At 44.2% G+C, this 19,178-nt stretch overlaps 1 protein-coding gene across 1 annotated transcript in view; it reads left to right on the plus strand.

Annotated features, from left to right (window-relative positions):
* The first annotated feature begins 464 nt into the window (after positions 1 to 464).
* Positions 465 to 19,178, plus strand: part of arhgap20 (Rho GTPase activating protein 20) — a 41,579-nt gene continuing 22,865 nt past the window's right edge. The window contains exons 1-4 of the mRNA XM_061723097.1: positions 465 to 755; positions 4,023 to 4,108; positions 16,052 to 16,228; positions 17,754 to 17,903. Of these exons, the coding sequence (XP_061579081.1) occupies positions 681 to 755; positions 4,023 to 4,108; positions 16,052 to 16,228; positions 17,754 to 17,903 (488 nt within the window). The 5' untranslated portion in view covers positions 465 to 680. The remainder of the gene's footprint in view (positions 756 to 4,022; positions 4,109 to 16,051; positions 16,229 to 17,753; positions 17,904 to 19,178) is intronic.

Below are 19,178 nucleotides of genomic sequence, written 5' to 3' on the forward strand. Positions count from 1 at the left end.
GTGCATGTACGTCAAACCGTATTGTGGGGCTTGAGGCACAAAGTTTTCCGGGGGGCGCTGTTGAGCCATTTTGCCACGCCCATTAATGCAAACCATTAAATATCAAATTTTTCGCCAGGCCTGACTTGCATGCAAAATTTGGTGACTTTTTGGGTACGTTTAGGGGGGCAAAAAGGCCCTCCTTTCGTCAGAAGAAAAAAGAAAAAAGAAAGAAAGAAAAATTCCTACAGATACAATAGGGCCTTCGCACTGAAGGTGCTCGGGCCCTAATAATTTCCCTCGAAATGAACGTCTTTGCTCTAAAGTTTGAGTATCTTTCGCCATACTTTCACGTCAGAATACAAATGCCCTTACTTTGAAAGTCCCCAGCGGAAGTGGCGGGCTCCCATCCCTCTTACTTTGAAAGTCCCGGGCGGAAGCTGCGTGTCCACTCGCTCGTACTTTGAAGTGTGACTGGAGCCGGGAGGCTGGAGTCAGGCTGAGCCGCAGCAGCGCAGCGCTCACACCGAGGAGAGCAGCCGAGCAGCCCGCACACACGTCCGCCCCGCTGGCTCCTTTCAGTCATGCTTTCTCCCACAAGTCTGCCCCTCGGTTCTGCCGGATAAAGTTTGGACGTACCTCTCTTTTGCCATGGGAATATACCGGCGGAGCTGCTGGCCCCGTGGAGCTCCGCAGCCTTGATGGAAACGATGCCGCCGCAGCAGGGGAGCATGGGACAGCACAGGTCCGAGTCCATGACCGGGGACAGCAAGAAGGTGGGCTCCTCTCTCTGGGACTGGGACTGGGACTGGGGAGGATAGGGGACAGGGTTGGTCCTGCTGGGTGACGCGTGTCTCGGGGCTCCAAGTGTCAACAAAGTCTCATTTATCAGTTTTACCTCCGATAAGCCTGAATTATGGTTCTGTGTTAAATCGACGCAGACACTATGGCGTAGGCTCTGCGTAGTTGTAACGCGGGACAATAAATCAGCCTATAGTCCTGCATGAAGCAGCGGGCTTGGAGCTCACTCAGCCACTTTCTTTTCTAATCTAAATTCACCTTTAACTTATTTCTGTGGACTTTACTTGAATTAGTTCCCCTTTTTCTTTGTCATACTAGTGTATAATCTCGCAAATCCAAGTTAAAAAATAAGTCAACATGAGCCTCTCAAGTGGATAATGGTTAAGTTATTGGTGTGAACTTTGGTGTCACTGACTCTTCCCTGGTGGATTCATGCCTTGGTACTTTTGCATCATTGTGCTTTGTTTTCATTATTCAGCAACTTTGTTTGGTCTATTGAACATTTCTCTGAGCTGTTTTTTGAGGGTCCTTTGAACCCTCTTTCAGCACGTGGGTTATATTAGGGGACTGCTGTCTTCTTTTTTTCTTTTTATCCAAGTGTGTCAAGAAGAAAAAGCAAAACTGTGAATTCAGGGATTTTTCTTCTCTTAACTGACGTTTAGCTGCCATTTAATTAAACAGCTTTTAATCAGTGACGAACGATGGGTTCCCCTTTATTTTATTATGATTGCTCGGTTTGTTTTTCAAGATAATAAGTTGACAAGATAATGTGTGGACACGGGTTATTTGTCAATTTGACAGGCAGAAGTACAAACCAGTTATTCTATTCATTTAGTCTTTTCCACACAACGCGCAACGGAGGAAGAAAACATGAAAGGTATCATTTAAATCTCTGTCACTGAGTTTGGTGTATGCGTGTAGCTTTACACTGCAGTCATGTTTTTATAGGTATTTGCATGATTCAGTTTATGAAGGCATTAAAGTGCTGCATGAACTTGTAGTGAACAGCGCCCCCCCTCCACCGTGCGGCTGAAACCCGCCACTGCAGCCCCGTGCCTGCTGGCAGGCTGGCTGGAGTATAAAGGTTAAACAGGCAGCAAAAGTTAACTACTATGTGCAGGTCTTGTCTTAAATTAAAATCATTGATATTTTTGTATTTTCTTATGGAAACAAAATCAGCCTTTTACACCCCAAAGACATTTTAGTGATGATAAATAAGCATCAATCCACAGAACACAGTTACAAGTGTCTTACTATTAGAACTTGTAATGTTTTTGTTAGTGTTTCATCACTCTACAGGCCAGAGCTTGCCATTTTAGGGAATATTTTCTCACCGGGTTACAAATAACGGTTGTGCTGTCCTTTATTTGCTTTCTACACCTTTTTAACTTCTTGGGCTCCGTTCAGCTTTTGGAAGCTCTGAAATATGAGCCAGAATGGTGGACTGGGACTTTTCCTTTAAGCTGCTGACTGTGAGGTTACTAAAAAAAGTTTAATTGTGTGTCCCATCGCTCAAAAGCTGTTTATTTTAAGACATGTCTGTAATATTAATTTTGAAGTGTGCTTGACATGCATAAAAACATGCAAACAATGTATTTATTCTGCAGCATGGAATGCACTTTTTTTTTTCTTTTGTTCTTCCTCTTTGCCATTTGCAGATGGTGAGCTTAATCTGAGACGTCACATGTTTCTTCCTTGTTTCATGTGCTGCGTGGAGCGTGTCCCTGTCGGGGTGCTGTGCATCCTGACAATCACCTCTTAGCTGCAAGATTGAGCCGTCAACTCAATCATGTCAGAGCCTTCATGACTGATTTCACAGATATATGTTTGCAAAATATGACTCTACCATAGTCCAGATGAACTGTCTCAGCAGTGAAGTTGTTTTCAGGGAGTTCTGTTCACCCCGAGCCATGTCAGACATGTCAGTGTTTTAGGAGCAGCAACTGTTAAAATCAGTGCATCTTTCTTTTCTCCACGTGTTCAGTCTGGTGTGCAATGATCATCATGGTGCAATTTACATTTAAACCTTTTAACTTTGGCCTGTAATAACTCATAAGTCTAGTGCCGTAAGGGAGGAATGTTTCACATTTCTTATTGCAGAACAAGTCTTATTAAATTTGCGTTGCTGCTATGGAAGTTTCAGCTTGAATGACTCCAGTGTCTGTAGGTGGGGGATTTTTGTACATCCTAAATAGATTACATTTAATTGAAATACTTGTGGTAGCCACAAGGACGCTGGTCATACTTGTGTGAAGGAGCGTACAGTTGTATATGCAGGAATGATTGTAGTCGCTAGAGTTATTGGACGACATATTTTGCTACTTGTCTTTCTCGGTCTCATTTCCTCCTCCATCTTTACTGCTGTCACTTCTCCTTTCAGGCACCGTCCTCCCCTTTTTCTCTCATATCCTGTTCTTCCCGCGCAGCCCAACTTGCACCGCCTAAACCTAAAAACCAGAGGTGTTAAGTAACAAAGTACAAATACTTCGTTACCTTACTTAAGTAGAAATTTTGGTTATCTATACTTCACTGGAGTAATTATTTTTCAGACGACTTTTTACTTTTACTCCTTACATTTTCACGCAATTATCTGTACTTTTTACTCCTTACATTTTAAAACAGCCTCGTTACTCTATTTCATTTCGGCCTTTAAAAAAAAACTATCCAGTTAAATTGCTCCATCCGGATAGAGTGAATTTGGTTGTGGTTGTTTCAGATGTTCTTGTCCAGTTTTGTTCTTACATCCGTTCCCTCAGATTCCTGCAACTAAACTTGGATGTACATTCCAATAAAGGTTAGGATAAATGATAACATGCCTCTGAAGTTTGACTTTTTGCACCATTACAATACTTATAGGCAACTAGTCATCATATCTGCTGCTCTCTGAAACACATGTTAATGCTCAATAGTACACATATATGGTTCTTTAATATATTTGCATTATACTAAGATACATTCATTTTCAATGGCTTTTGTCCTTAATGGCTTTTTTCCCCCTTACGTTACTTTTACTTTTATACTTTAAGTAGTTTTGAAACCAGTACTTTTATACTTTTACTTGAGTAAAAAACTTGAGTTGATACTTCAACTTCTACAGGAGTATTTTTAAACTCTAGTATCTATACTTCTACCTGAGTAATGAATGTGAATACTGAAGACACCTCTGCTAAAAACCTACAAGGAAGGTTTGAAACCTTCACCCAGTTCTTGCTCTGACCCTGCTCTGTTCCCTTCCCTTGCAGAAGATGAAGACCCTGGCCCAAAGACGGCAGTCGGCTCCCTCGCTGGTCATCAGCAAAGCACTTACAAGATCCAGAAGCGCATCCAGGTACCCCACCCGTACACCAGAACCCTGCTCCCATCATGTCGAGCTGCGGTGGCGCTGCAGACGCCGGCGTGGTGCTGCGGTTCCTCAACCAGAGCCCTGATTTCTCAGAGACAACGTTAGCCGACACCGCTTGTTGCTCGTGGTGTATAAATGTTTGGTCCGAGTATGGCATGCCTCACAAAACATTTATAAAGTCCAGATAAACAATGAAAACCCTTCTGGATGGTTGGTGACTGGTTTGTTTAGTTGCAAGTTACCATTTGGACCAACATCAGTGTGCTCGTGCTAAAACACAGTGTTATCAACACCGCTTCAAGCTCCCAACGGTATGCAAACAGCTCCGAAATGTTTTCCCAGGCGCTGACGTTTGGAGTTACAGACTGCCGTTTAATGGATGCGTGCTTTGGCTTTTAAACCCTTCATGCTTTTGTCACTGAGAGTTCCCAGAAAACAGCGAGCCAGGGATCTGAGGCGCTGATGGCACCGAGATTAGAACAAATATAAAGCTGCAGATGGAATCAGCAGACAGGCGTGAAAATCTGGGTCTGCACCACTGGAAGCCCCCGAGTGCACAGCTGCATGCACGTCATACACCTCTACAAGTCCACAGGTTTTGGATATTTGCAGAGGTTTCAGATGTTTTTCCCTGGTTCGTGTTAAAGTTAAGAGGTTTGTCTCACTCGGGGGGTTTTAACTGCTTACTTCTCCCAGAGCTATCAGCCTTTTCATCACCCCCATCTCACTCCGATCCCTTCCTCTTCCTCCAACACGCTCGGAAATAAGCCATTACAACCCTTCTGGGACAAGTATTTATTTACTAGAAACCTTGTCTCAAGTACCGCATTTAAGCCTTTGTTGCTGCCGGTTATTTTTGTTTTCAAATATATAAAAAAAAAGTCCCTTCAAAACAGCATGGGGGTTTAATAATCCCAGACTTTAACCTCTCTTAAGACACGGTGCCTGACATGTTCAGGGAGGACGTCTGTTGGCGTTTGCAGGGCTGAAGGAACGTCCACGGGTCAGTTCTCCTGGGGAAGGGTGTGTTGATGTGCATGTGAGGAGGAAAGCTGGAAAGACAGATATTGTGTTTGCATGTGAAGCGAGAGGGAGAGGCGGCCGAAGACGGAGAGTCTGACTGACAGAGCCACTTAGTCTGACCAGTCTGTGCAGCAGGAGTAGGTGTGGAGCCACGAGTTGACGCTCTCAGCTGTCGTGCTTAACCTTTGACAGATCAGGAGGTTGGGGGGGGGGGTTTGTTAACTAACTCCCTACTATGTTGGGAGAGCTGTCAAATGATCGTAGTTGGAGGTTTCTGAGTAGGCAGAGGTCATAGGTCGTAGTGGCTGCAGATTATTTAAAACTAGGCCTGTGTTGAAAAAATTGATTTCCCAATTCTGAATCGATTCTCATATTAATTCCTAAAAATCGATCCATATGTCTAAAGATCGATTTTTTTAAATGTATTTATTTATTTATTTATTTTTTTTCATCATTACATTACAACTTTTGGTTATTTTTGTTTATCCCCAAAAAATGAACGTTTTGTTGGACACGAGAATAACTGGTGCCATGTTTTTGCCTTTCAATATGTTTAAAGGTATGAAAACATTAAAGTGTTAGGTTATAATTGCATAAATTGTCTATATTTCATTACTTTATATACTGTCTTGGGGTTACATTTGCAAAAAATGCTAAAAACCAAATGCTCAAAAATTAAAAACCAAAACAGACCGAAAATGGAACAAATAAAAACGGAATGTGGGAAAAAATAAAACCGATTTCATCCGTCTCTGTTTGCTGCCCTGGATCTGTTTGGTAATTCTGACCCAAATGATGTTTCTGAAAGCAGTTCTATCAGCATTCTGGGAGGTGATTGGTCCTTACAGCATCATTAGCTGCCAATACTTGCTGTTGAATCTCAATATAATACTAGTAGTAATATGACTGTAGTTCTGCAACATATAATTCATGCAACAGCTCAAAAAACAGTTTTAATAACACTAACCCAAATCAATATCGGAATTGAATCGAATCAAATCTTGATAATCGATTCTGAATCTTAAGAATCGGAATCGAATCGATTCTTGACATTTGAATCGATCCCCAGCCCTATTTAAAACGTCGTCTTTTATTGATTTAAAAGCAGACTCGTAGTTGTTGTTGTGAACTTGTCGTCACGTGTGCTGGAATGCAGTTGAAACGTGCGTCCGTTGGTGCAGCCGTCCTTGGCAGTGGCTTCTTTGCAGCACCGGCGTGATCCAAGTAAAAGCCAGTGGCTCAGCAGAGCTAGTCATGAATAGAAAATGTTAATCGTTGGTATTCTGGAATCTGACCACTCGGAGATAAAGATCTGGTCTCAGGAGTGCGAAGAGCTGGCCGTCAGGAGAACCGGTTGCTCTGGTACGTCCACGTCTGCCATCAGCGGGAACAGTTGTTGCTCTAAGATCATCGGAAGGATTACGAAGTTATTTTCAAACAAACTGGAGTTTACATTAGTGCAGCGAGAAATATTCCTCACCAGGAAAAACATTCAAGTCAATTCAAGTCATTATCAGTCTCACTTTTGGTCCGAATGTAGAAAACATGGAGTTCTTATGCCGATGATTCAGTCTGACTGCTATCGGTGTGGAAGGCTCTCGCTGGTGATGGATGATAGGGAATGTTTTTTTATGTTTTTGAAGCGCTCAATCTTGCTCTCTGACTTGCACTCTGACTCGAACTCTGACATCCACTCTTCATCCTCTAAATGCACGCCTGTATGTGGTTCTTTAGATGTGAACTGTGGCAGGATTAACGCCACAGCGGCCCATGTGTGCATTCACAATGAATCACATTCACGAGAGCCCAATAAATGTGCGGTATGAGCACATGGACATCTTCACTCCTCCCACTCCTTCTGCTCTGCTTTCTCCATTAACCCGAGAGGTCTGGACGTGGGCTCAGCCGTTCCCATCACCTCCTCGTCTTCCTGCACAGGTTATATACGTCGCCCAGCAGTGTAACCCCATTCCTCAGCCCCGGGACTCTCAGTGCAGGATATTACTGGAGCCCGCCGGAGTGAGAGTCCTCTTCTCAGGGGCGTCAGTTGGGTATGCCAAGGTATGGCAGCCGCCACACCTTGGCTTCAAGGGAAAATGTAAATGTTTGGTTTTTAAATACATTTATGGAATTACTCTGTGTCCATTTGTATTGATTATTCTATTACGTAATACATAGACACATAGAATAACTAAAAATGCAAATCAGAACATGATCGATTTCACTCGTTATTATACACTGCAAAAACTTCAAAATCTTAACAAGAATATTTGTCTTATTTCTAGTTAAAATGTCTAATTTTGAGTTAAAAAAAACTCATATTTAAGACAAGACTCAAAAACAACAATTTTCACCTGTTTCAAGTAGATTTTCACTTAAAATAAGTGAAAAAATCTGCCAGTGGAACAAGATTTTTTTTGCTTGTAATGAGAAGATAAATCTTGTCCCACTGGCAGATTTTTCTACTTATTTCAAGTGAAAATGTACTTGAAACAGGTGAAAATGGTCAAATAACAAGTTATTTTTCTGGGGATGAATCTTGTTTTAAGTGTAATGAGATTTTTTGACTAAAAATGAGACATTTTAACTAGAAATAAGACAAATATTCCTGGTAAGATGTTGAGTTTTTGCAGTGAGCGAGACTGCATTTGAAAAAATTCCAATTTTCCTAACCACACAGATTAGCTACATAACAGACTTCTGTGATGAGTATTTGTTGGACGTGTTGATTGATACTCTAGTTAAGTTCTGTGACTCGTAACCCTGCCATACCTTAGCTTCCACTGAATTGACGCCCCTGCCTCTCCTCCTGGGGGAATGTCACGTATACATCATGGATGAAGGGGACTGCGCCACAAGGCTTAAAAACACAAGACTGGCTGACAGTTCTTACCTCACACTCTCACTCTCTTGCTCCTGCTCGTGGTGTCAGCACCGAGTAACATAAGCAATATATATATCCCCCCAAAAGGTGCTGGGAAACGCGCGTCTGTAAGCTGTCAGCAGCCCCGAGCAGCGATGCACTTAACCCACTCTCCAAGGCAGACGCACACATCACCGTCCAAGCACCACGTCATTATTGTATTTACTTAATTCTCTTGTAATTTCAGCATGAAACTTGAGCCCTAAGTTGCTAAAAGGGTTTTTTTTTTGCGGGAAATAAAACAAAATCCTGCTAAAGATGTCATGGATAACAGCTGCCAGTCCTTTCTTCCTTTTAAAGAGCAAAAAAAAGCGAGTTCCAGTAGTGTGATGTCATTCTGCGTGCGTGCGTGCGTGCGTGCGTGCGTGCGTGCGTGCGTGCGTGCGTGCGTGCGTGCGTGCGTGCGTGCGTGCGTGCGTGCGTGCGTGCGTGCGTGCGTGCGTGCGTGTGTGTCAGGCTGAACAGAGAGCATTGTGTGTGTGTCAGGGATGAGAGTTGGGTTTGCATATCTGGACCAGATCCCGTGTGCAGGGTGAGGGGAGGCAGGTGGTTGTACCTGTAGGGTAGGAATGGGCGATATTTTACCGTTCACGATAAACCGTCAAAAAAAAGAGGGGAAAAAAGAAGGAAGGAAAAGGAAGGAGAGAGCAGGAGGAAAGAAGGAAGGAAGGGAAAAAAGAAGGAAGGAAGGAAGGAAGGAAGGAAGGGAAAAAAGAAGGAAGGAAGGAAGGAAGGAAGGAAGGAAGAAAAAGGAAGGAAGGAAGGAAGGAAGAAAAAGGAAGGAGAGAGCAGGAGGAAAGAAGGAAGGAAGGGAAAAAAGAAGGAAGGAAGGAAGGGAAAAAAGAAGGAAGGAAGGAAAGGGGAGAAGGAAGGAAGGAAGGAAGGAAAGGGGAGAAGGAAGGGAAAAAAGAAGGAAGGGAAGGAGAGAGCAGGAGGAAAGAAGGAAGGGAAAAAGGAAGGAAGGAAGGAAGGAAGAAAAAGGAAGGAGAGAGCAGGAGGAAAGAAGGAAGGAAGGGAAAAAAGAAGGAAGGAAGGAAGGAAGGAAGGAAGGAAGGAAGGAAGGAAGGAAGGAAGGAAGGAAGGAAGGAAGGAAGGAAGGAAGGAAGGAAGGAAGGAAGGAAGGAAGGAAGGAAGGAAGGAAGGAAGGAAGGAAGGAAGGAAGGAAGGAAGGAAGGAAGGAAGGAAGGAAGGAAGGAAGGAAGGAAGGAAAAAAAGAAGGAAGGGAAGGAGAGAGCAGGAGGAAAGAAGGAAGGAAGGGAAAAAAGAAGGAAGGAAGGAAATGAGCCTGAAAGAAAGAAAGAAATAACTTTAGTAGTATTTAGTATCTTTTAGAGCAGTGTTTTGGGGGCTCCAAAGACTGAATGTGGTGATAGATTTATAGTTACAAAGGTGGAGTTGAATTGGTATTTTTTTAATCATCATTTTTATCGTTATCGGGATAAATGCCAGAAATGATCGTGATACATTTTTTAGTCCATCCCGCCCATCCCTACTGCAGGGCCACTGCTACCTGGTTCAAGCACTTCCTCAAAAGTCTTGTTCTCATGCGCTTTTTTACCTTTTTTTTTTAAACATTGCTTATTTAGCAGACATTTTGAACCAAAGTGAGGAACAACATTCAAACTTAGGTGCAGTATTTTTAACCGAGGCCTGGATGTGTTTTAAACTCTATGAGAAAGACAGACTAAAATAGAGCAGATTATACGAGGGATAAATAAATGTGAGTTTTGGCTCAGGGAGTTCTGCAGAAAGCCCCGTCTGAAGTTAAATCGGCCTCAAAGAGCAGAAAAAAATCTAATTGCATTTGTTGAAATGTCAGTTCATTATGCTTGAATGAAGGAGCTCACCTCGCCTGCTCCTCGTTTTCCAAGAAAACTCACATCTCCAGACGGATGGAGCTGGAGTGGAGCTGTTGCATGAAGGTGGGTGAGGAGGTTCTGTCGGCCTGACTGTAGCTTTGTTGCAGTCATAAAGAAAAGCTGGCTCTGTTGATTTGGGGGATGGTACGGGCTGGCGTGTTGTGTGATATAACGTCTTTCTCAATGTGCAGACACTCTTGTCTTTCTTTTCTCTGTCTCTCACATTCGCACGTCGTGAATCGCCGCTTGTCTGGCTGGTCCGAGTCAGACAGGACAGCTGATGCAATCCTCCAGAGTCAGAAAACAGAAAAAAAAACACCAACCTCACTGGGTGAACAGCACAAGCACACCATCTCTGACTGGATTTTAAAATAGTTTCAGCGTTAATCCTCTCTGACTGCGTGTTTTATCCCAGTCAGAGCTGTCAGGTTGATTTATAGGCAGAAGCGAAGCTGACAGCGTCTTCTACGAGCCAATATCCTTCACTTCATTCACCGAGTCTTTGTTTTTCTTGGGCTGATGCCGGGGAACTGATGGAGGTAGAGATGGAGCTGTAAAGGTCTGGCCCTCGGGGCAAAGCTTTACATGAACTGATGGCACAGGTGATATCCACGCGCACACATACGCCGGCGTGGCTCATCGCCGGGTTCTTATCAGAACTCTGCTCACGGTTACGCAAGTGCGCGTCGAGCGTGCGTCATGTCTGGTTCGGTTGGGGCGAGCGGTTGCTGGCAGACGTGATGTTCTGGAGCTGCTCGGCTGATGCACTGGAGTCGTGGACACGAAGGTAAAATATTGTGCTGGGTGTTGTTGGGGGGGTAAGAGTTATAGTTTATACGACCTCTTGTACTTCATCTCCCATGTGTCTTATCCAGAGAAACCAGTTACTGAATGAGGTGTGGATGTATTTCAGGTGGAGCTTTGCAGAAACTGAGGCTTTGAGAGGCTAAACAAGGTTTTAAGAGCATCATGGTCTTTAATATTCATAAATGAAAACTTCCTAAGGGAAACTTGCATGAGAAAAAGAGGAAATGATGGATTACCTGACTCGTCCTCCGCATGCGCAGCATTTAAATTGATTTGGATCAAAACCTGCTCGTCTCCTAAACCGTTGCCTCCATTCCGAGGGAATCAGATTTGCATTTATGAGTAAACGTAGGAAAACCTGCCGCCGCTGAGCTTCCCTCGTAGATGAGAAGCTCGTCTTTGTTATTTAGATCAGTCTTGTTTTTGTTTGTGCAGCTTTCATTTCTGTAACGTCCCGAGTCTCTGCCTCGGCCATCTTTCCCGTTTCCCATCGCCCGTCCTCGCCGGTCGATCGATCGGCCTCCTGGACACTGTCAATAAAATGGATTTGCAGAGTCCAAATTTGCGATTCATGTGAAGATGGATTGACCTTCTCTGCTTGGGTCTGGCGCAGCGCTGTTTGAATATTCATTTAGGAGAATTAGTATGCGGTGTTGTAGCGTTCATTGTACCCCGGCCCCCTTATTGTGTCCCAGAAAAGTCGACGGCCCTCCGCACGGAAGTCGCTCCTCCACAAAAGCCGGCGTGTAGGCGCGGGCGGGGCGGGCTCTCAATTTATCAACATCACATGATGTACAATAGAGATGCTGGCTGTTCATACATCAGGGTGAAAGGGCGGCTCAGCTGTCAGCCCTCGCACCAACAGGGAGGGATGAGGGCTGACGTGAGCTGAATACGGAAGAGACGGGAAAAGCTGCATCCAAGTGTATCTGTGTGTGTGGACTCTGACAGGAAGAATCCTGGCTTTTAGAGCACGTTATGGTTGTTTTCTGTCTTACTTTAATAAAGAAATACTTTCCTTCTTTCTTTTTGGGGGTGTGTGACGGAGCTCACACACCTGCACTGTAGGGCTGGGGATCGATTCAAATGTCAAGAATCGATTCGATTCTGAATCTTAAGATTCCGAATCGATTTGATTCAATTCGATTCCGATATTGATTTGGGTTAGTGTTATTAAAACTGTTTTTAGAGCTGTTGCATGAATTATATGACTGTAGTTATGCAAAATATTACTACTAGTATTATATTGAGATTAAACAGCAAGTATTGCAGCTAATGATGCTGTAAGGACCAATCAGCTCCCAGAATGCTGATAGAACTGCTTTCAGAAACATTTGTGGGTCAGAATTACCAAACAGATCCAGGGAGGAAACAGAGACGTTTGAAATCGGTTTTATTTTTTCCCACATTCCGTTTTTATTTGTTCCATTTTTGGTCTATTTTTGAGCATTTGGTTTTTAGCATTTTTTGCAAATGTAACCCCAAGACAGTGTATAAAGTAATGAAATATAGACAATTTATGCAATTATAACCTAACACTTTAATGTTTTCATACCTTTAAACATATTTAAAGGCAAAAACATGGCACCAGTTATTCTCGTGTCCAACAAAACATTCCTTTTTTGGGGATAAACAAAAAAATAACCAAAAGTTGTAATCTAATGATGAAAAAAAATACATAAATAAATAAAAGAAAGAAAAGAAAAAATCGATCTTTAGACATATGAATCGATTTTTAGGAATTAATATGAGAATCGATTTAGAATTGGTAAATCGATTTTTTTCAACACAGGCCTACTGCCCTGTCTTCCTGCAGTCACACTCTTGTAATTGGTGCAGAATGAGCTCTGGCAGGTATTGTCCAGCTAAAACGATGATTGCATTCTTCTCCATTTCTATTTAAGCAGCATCGCAGCCTCCAGTCCGGCGGCCCGCGGGCTCCGTGGCCTCCTGGCCCCTAATTGGCAGCATTTGTTGAGTTTTTGCTGAATTATCTCAGCTGCCTCTGCCGTTATTTTTAGATGGAGACAAAGACAGCCGAGGTAAAAAAGGAAATACCCCACTTTTGTCCTCTTTTATGTGTTAATTAATTATGTAACAAATTACTTGCGCAACGTAGCTTGAAGGACCTTAATGTGTGTGAAAGTTTCTCTGGTTTCCCAGCGAATCCGGAAGCTTTTTGTTGCAGAATAGTGCGTCCTTGTGAGCTTTTCAGTTTAGCGATGAAAAGTAGAAACAAGCTGAGAGGATGCTTTAGAGAGCCGTCCATGTTTGTCTGCCCGGAAAAAAGAACGGGCGGAGATGGAAATTGAAACTGTGTATATGAGTTAAATTTAAGTGTTTTATCTGGTGCTGACTGATAAACAGGAAAGGATGGGACTCTAAAACGATTTCCCTTTCCTCTAAAGTTAATCCCTTCTGTTTACAGTCCTTCACTGAGGTTTATTGACAGTACCAGAAAGACAGTTGTAATTAAAATCACAATTACAAGCATTTTATTTTCCCTCATTAAGAAAATCTCCTTTAATCTGTTGTTCAAAAGTCCTTTAGTGAAAGCCAGGAACCTCAGGATTTGGATATCTGCTCTTCAGTTGGCCACTTGGCAGATGGAAGACGCCAAGCGATCATGTAAAAGGGATCTCTCTGACGAACTTACGCAGCAGAACTTGTGATTTGTGGCCAAACAATTGTAAAGCAGGTTTGGATGTTACAGAAACATCGCAGAGTCAGAACAACCACAGCTCTGTTATTAGATGGTAATGAGTGTAAACTTAAACTAGGGACCAAAATGACTCCAATCAAAGCAGATTTGAGAGCGTCTGGTCCCCACCACCTTGTTATAGGACGTACAAGAACAACTCTGGATGTCGCCAATGCCACCATCAGTAAACACAAAAGAGACGCGGTTCACGGCCTCGGCCCCCGCAGAGCTGTAGCTCCCCGATCAGCACAGTTCTCAGATTAACACGTGAGAAGACGGGCCGTATCTTCACCGTCACTCATAGGCCTGTGTTGAAAAGATCGATTTTCCGATTCTAAATCGATAATTCCTAAAAATCGATTCTTATGTCTGACTCATTACATTACTACTTTTGGTATTTTTTTAGTTTATGCCCAAAAAAGGAATGTTTTGTTGGACATAACTAGTGCCGTGTTTTTGCCTTTAAATATGTAACATTAAAGTTTTCAGTTATAATTGGATAAATTGTCTATATTTCTTTGCTTTATACAGTATACCGTCTTGGGGTTACATTTGCATAAAATGCTAAAAACCCAATTCTCATAAATGGGAAAAAATAAAACTGACGATTTCATATGTCCTCTGTTTGCTGCACTGGATCTGTTTGGTAATTCTCACCCACACGATGTTTCTGAAAGCAGTTCTATCAGCATTCTGGGAGCCATCACTAGTTGCCAATACTTGCTGTTGAATCTCAATATAATACTAGTATTAATATGTTGCATAACTACACAGTATTATAATTCATGCAACAGCTCCAAAAACCTTTAATTAATAACACTAACCCAAATTAATATTGGAATCGGATCGAATCAAGTCTTGATAATGGATTCTGAATCTTAAGAATCGGAATCGAATCGATTCTTGACATTTGAATGGATCCCCAGCCCTAGTATCTTCACCGTCACTCAAGAGGTGACCTTCTTGAAGGTGGTCGGAGGCTTGAAGCGGAAAAGTTCTTGTTACTGTTGTGATTGGTGCTGCGTTGGTTGCCGCACTCCTCTCCACCGGGGCTTGGACCTGGGGTGGGTTTACCTCCAGAAACAAGTGTTACATACGTGCCTGACTGCGTGAGTGGTCACAAGAGGAACTGGGAAATAATGTGGTGAAAATTCACCTCACGAGCTTCCGAAAATATGCAAAAGCTACTAGGACATTTAAGCACATCTCAAATCGGCTTGTTTCAGCACTAAATGGGGCTGAAAATAAAAAGGTTAACTAAGACAACACGTTGGAAATGTACGAAAATTAGTTTGTATTGTTAACTCAGTCCTTAAAAATTTTATGGGGTATGAAATACCAAACACCTGTCCAGTGATGTATCTTGGGAACATTGAGAAAAAGTGATAATGAAAAAAGTTGTGTACTTGACTAAAGTGCTACTTGCATCAAGCAAGAAAGCCATAACAAGGAAGTGGCTCAGTGTGAAGGAGCAGTGGTTGGACATGGTCAAGGAAATCCAAGCCCTGGGAAACATGACATTCATACTGAGAATGAAAGAGAACGTATTTGATGAAAATTGGGAAAAATAGAACGCTTGACATGACACCAACTGAACGGATGCTACATGGAATAGTGAAATGAACAGCTTCATCTCCAGACTGTGTTAGTCTCATTATTGTTATTCTTACATGTAATTGGTTTTCAGCATTGTTTTTGTCTATAAATATGTGAAAACTCAATACAAATTTAAGTTACTAAAAATAAGTAGCACGTAGCTCAGTTGTACAAGTTCAAAGTTAGTCAGGTTCAGCTAGTTTCCCTACACGGTGCAGACATGTCCTCCTCTGCGGTGGCACGTTCACGGGGCCTTGTTTCCATCGCATCTCAGTGATCTTTCAGCCTCATTTAGCGTTGATTCCTGACGCTCGTGACTTTCGTCAGGGTGGCAGGTAGCTCACAGATTACGCGAGCTTGGTGTAACTAAAAAGATAAGTCTTGAAAGGGCATGCCCTCTTTTCAGCAGCTGACGTTTGTGTGTGTGTGTGATGTTTTGGTCAATGCACGGATGCCGTACAGAGGCACCCCACTCGTTTGCATCGCAGCTCCTATTCTCTCGTGGTTGCAGGTTGGATCTCTTTTGAGATCGGCGTCTGCACCAACCCATTCAAAGGTGCAGCTTACACAGCAAAATGTGACATGGGAAGTCGTGATGGGGAAGTGGGATAATCCTGCTGTGATGTGGGTCTGTGGTGTCACGTGACACATTTTCAGACTCAAATAGTCCGAAGGTGACACATCAAAGACCCAGATATTTGCTCCTAAATCATTTTTCTTTTCATAATTAAGGTTAGAAAACCGAGTAAGGGAAGTTGTTTGTGTCTTCTTCCTGTCCTGACTGAGGTTAAGCTGGAAACACAGCTTTGCAGAAATATTTGAGATTTCATGTGTTTTTCCAGAAACTCTGCGCTGAATGGAAAATTCGAAGCACTTGTTTGTAGAGTTTAGGAGGACTTAAGGCGAGGTTTCCAAACCTTGTCTTCCCTTTTCTACCTCAAAAACGCATCCAGATGACGAAGTCTATCCGGCGGGGATCAGTGGCGCTTCATGCTGTGTGTCTGCGTTTGGTCCCACAGGGAGAGCTGCCTGACGCCAGTCAGCCCGGAGTCGTGTCCACTCGTGCAGGCCTTCTTGGCCGAGAGTCCGGGCCGCATATTCCTGGGCCACGCCCAGACGCAGCTGAAGACCGGCCTGCAGACCCAGGAGAGGCACCTCTTCCTCTTCGGTGACACGCTACTCGTCGCCAAGGCCAAGTAGGTTCTCCTTCTGCATGAGTCCTGGAACCACGGAGTGGGTGTTTATGTGGTTGTTTGTGTGAGAGCTGCAGAAAATGGACTGCAGAAAGGCATTAATGTGGAGAGGGGATAAAACAGATTTAAGAGTTCATTTAGCAATGTTCATTTCTGTACTTTCGTATTTGGGTAAAGTTACACTCAAGATCCCTCTGCTAACTCTTCTTCCACTTCTCCGTCTCTCTCTTTCTTTCTCCCTCTGGTGTATAATTATTTCCCAGCCAATTAAATCCATATGAAGCCTGGCTGAGATCAAAGGCCCGCTGGCCTGCTGCGGGCCAGCAGGACGGGGCTTCCCGCCCACAAACTCCAGCACACCAGCGTCTTCCAAAATAGAAACTCAAAGCGACATTTCTGAAATCCGCACATCCACACACATTCGCAAATAGCCGCGCATACACATGGCATGCACGTATGTGCTTACTGTACACACAGGCTCCCGAGCGCCGACGCAGAAGAATGTCTGTGGTGGGTGCTGGGAGTCATGTGCCAGTGGGCGGAGCTGACCCCTCCAGCACTGAAAGCGTACACTATAATTGGCTTTAATATATCGTGGGTGATTTAAGGGAATGTGTGTTTGGGAGAGAGTCATGCCGAGAGGGAAGAGAGGTTCAGCCGTGTATACGTGTGTTATTTAAGTGGCAAAAACTGACAATTTGATCTTTTAATCTCCACAATTAGATGTCGGAAGAAATGAATACATGTTTACAGACAGAGCCTCAAGTTTAAATCAAATCTAAATGCTGAATACTTGCCTTTCTCTGACCACAGGCATGATTTCTTTTTTGTAATCATGCTAATACACGTGAAAACGACTGAATGGAGGGACGGGGTTTCACCAAAGGACGGTTGAACCCCCTCCTGACTGAAAACAAAAACACTGTCGAGCGTCCAGCGTCCGACTGTCAAGGAACCGTTTTAGTTACCAGTGTTTCAAGTTAGGAAACGTGAGCCTGTGTAGGACTGAGAGGGGGTAGTAGCTGGACGGACGGAAGTTAGGAAGCCGCTAGAGCTTTTCACATTAATCCTTTCTCTGGATGACGACCTTCACCACACAAAGGTGCATCAGACATGTAAACCCAACATCGGAGGCAAAGAAAAGAATAGATAATGTGTTAAATAAAACAAACAAAATGCAGAAGTTGTGTTGGTTTTGATTCAGTCTTCTGTTTCATAACATTCACATTTTTCTCATGAGAATGGATTGGATGAGGCCTAAAATAACAGAATGTCTTAATATTTGTTCCCAAGTCGAGCGTTACCTAAATCATTTCATGTGTTGGTGCTTGCAGAAAAGCTAGATTCCTTGAAGGTGGGAATCTGAAGTGAGTTTCTGGAGTAACAACAAGGAATTTATCATGTCGTTCCCTCGTTCACTTAACTGACAAGTGAAGTCCACTTTGAAGTTGCTCAACAACTGAACCAAACATCTTGAGTGCTTCAGTTTTGCTCCAGTGACAATTTATTTGTTTATTGGTTTCTTCAGGTCCCCAACGCACTTCAAAGTGAAGGCCCAAGTGAGAGCGTGCGAGATGTGGACCGCTAACTGCATGGAGGAGGTGTGTGAGGGCAGCACGAGCCCCGAGAGGAGCTTCGTCCTGGGCTGGCCCACCTGCAACTGCGTGGCCTCCTTCAGGTGTGGAAACGCACTGCACACGCAGCAAATGCACATGCACTACTGCACATGTGGTACTGCACATGTGGTAATGCACACGCAGCACATGCACATGCACTACTGCACATGTGGTACTGCACATGTGGTAATGCACACGCAGCACATGCACACGCACCACTGCACATGCACTACTGTACATGTAATACTGCACACACATCACTGCACACTTATCACTGCGTATGCACTACTGCACACGCAGCACTGCACACGCACCGCTGCACACGCACCGCTGCACACGCACCGCTGCACACGCACCGCTGCACACGCACCGCTGCACACGCACCACTGCACACACTGCACACGCACCGCTGCACACGCACCGCTGCACACGCACCGCTGCACACGCACCGCTGCACACGCACCGCTGCACACGCACCGCTGCACACGCACCACTGCACACACTGCACACGCAGCACTGCATACACACTACTGCACACACTGCACACGCACCGCTGCACACGGACCACTGCACATGCACCACTGCACACACTGCACATGCACAACTGCACATTTATCACTGCACACGCACCGCTGCAAACGCACCGCTGCACACGCACCGCTGCACACGCACCGCTGCACTACTGCACACGCACCACTGCACACGCACCACTGCACACGCACCACTGCACACGCACCACTGCACACGCACCACTGCACACGCACCACTGCACACGCACCACTGCACACGCACCGCAGCACACGCACTACAGCACACGCACCACTTCACACGCAGCACTGCACAAGTCCTTTCTGTTTAGTTTAGTTAGTTTCATCTAATTTGATGAGAGGAGCATTAATTGGACTCGTTGGTAACTTCATTCGGTGCATCTTGCGGCGCTACTTTACTGTTAGGGGAGGTGAGCCACTTGAGTGGACTTCTGAACGGGTTTGCAGCGTTCTGAGCTGCAGAAGTGCCTCCTAAGGGGAACTGCATACCCACCCTGCAGCCACAAACATTGAAGCGTTCAGAGCTCGGCGTTCTCACGTAAGAGCAGCTCGGCTCAACCTAAACAAACCAGAAGCAGAACGGGCTCCGACATGCAGCACAAACCGATGCAGTCAAACGAGCCACGCTGTGCTCCTGCACCTGCCCTACTGGCACAGACGCATGTGTCCTGACAGATACGAGCTCTGCGTCTTCTATCTGCAGGAATCCTGTCCTAGCTCTGGCTGAATCTTGTGGTTTTACACCGCTGGAGTTGCGTAACATGGCGAAACATCTAATTATATTGTATC

The sequence above is a fragment of the Cololabis saira genome, chromosome 6 (genome assembly GCF_033807715.1).
Source record: "Cololabis saira isolate AMF1-May2022 chromosome 6, fColSai1.1, whole genome shotgun sequence".
NCBI lineage: Eukaryota > Metazoa > Chordata > Actinopteri > Beloniformes > Belonidae > Cololabis > Cololabis saira.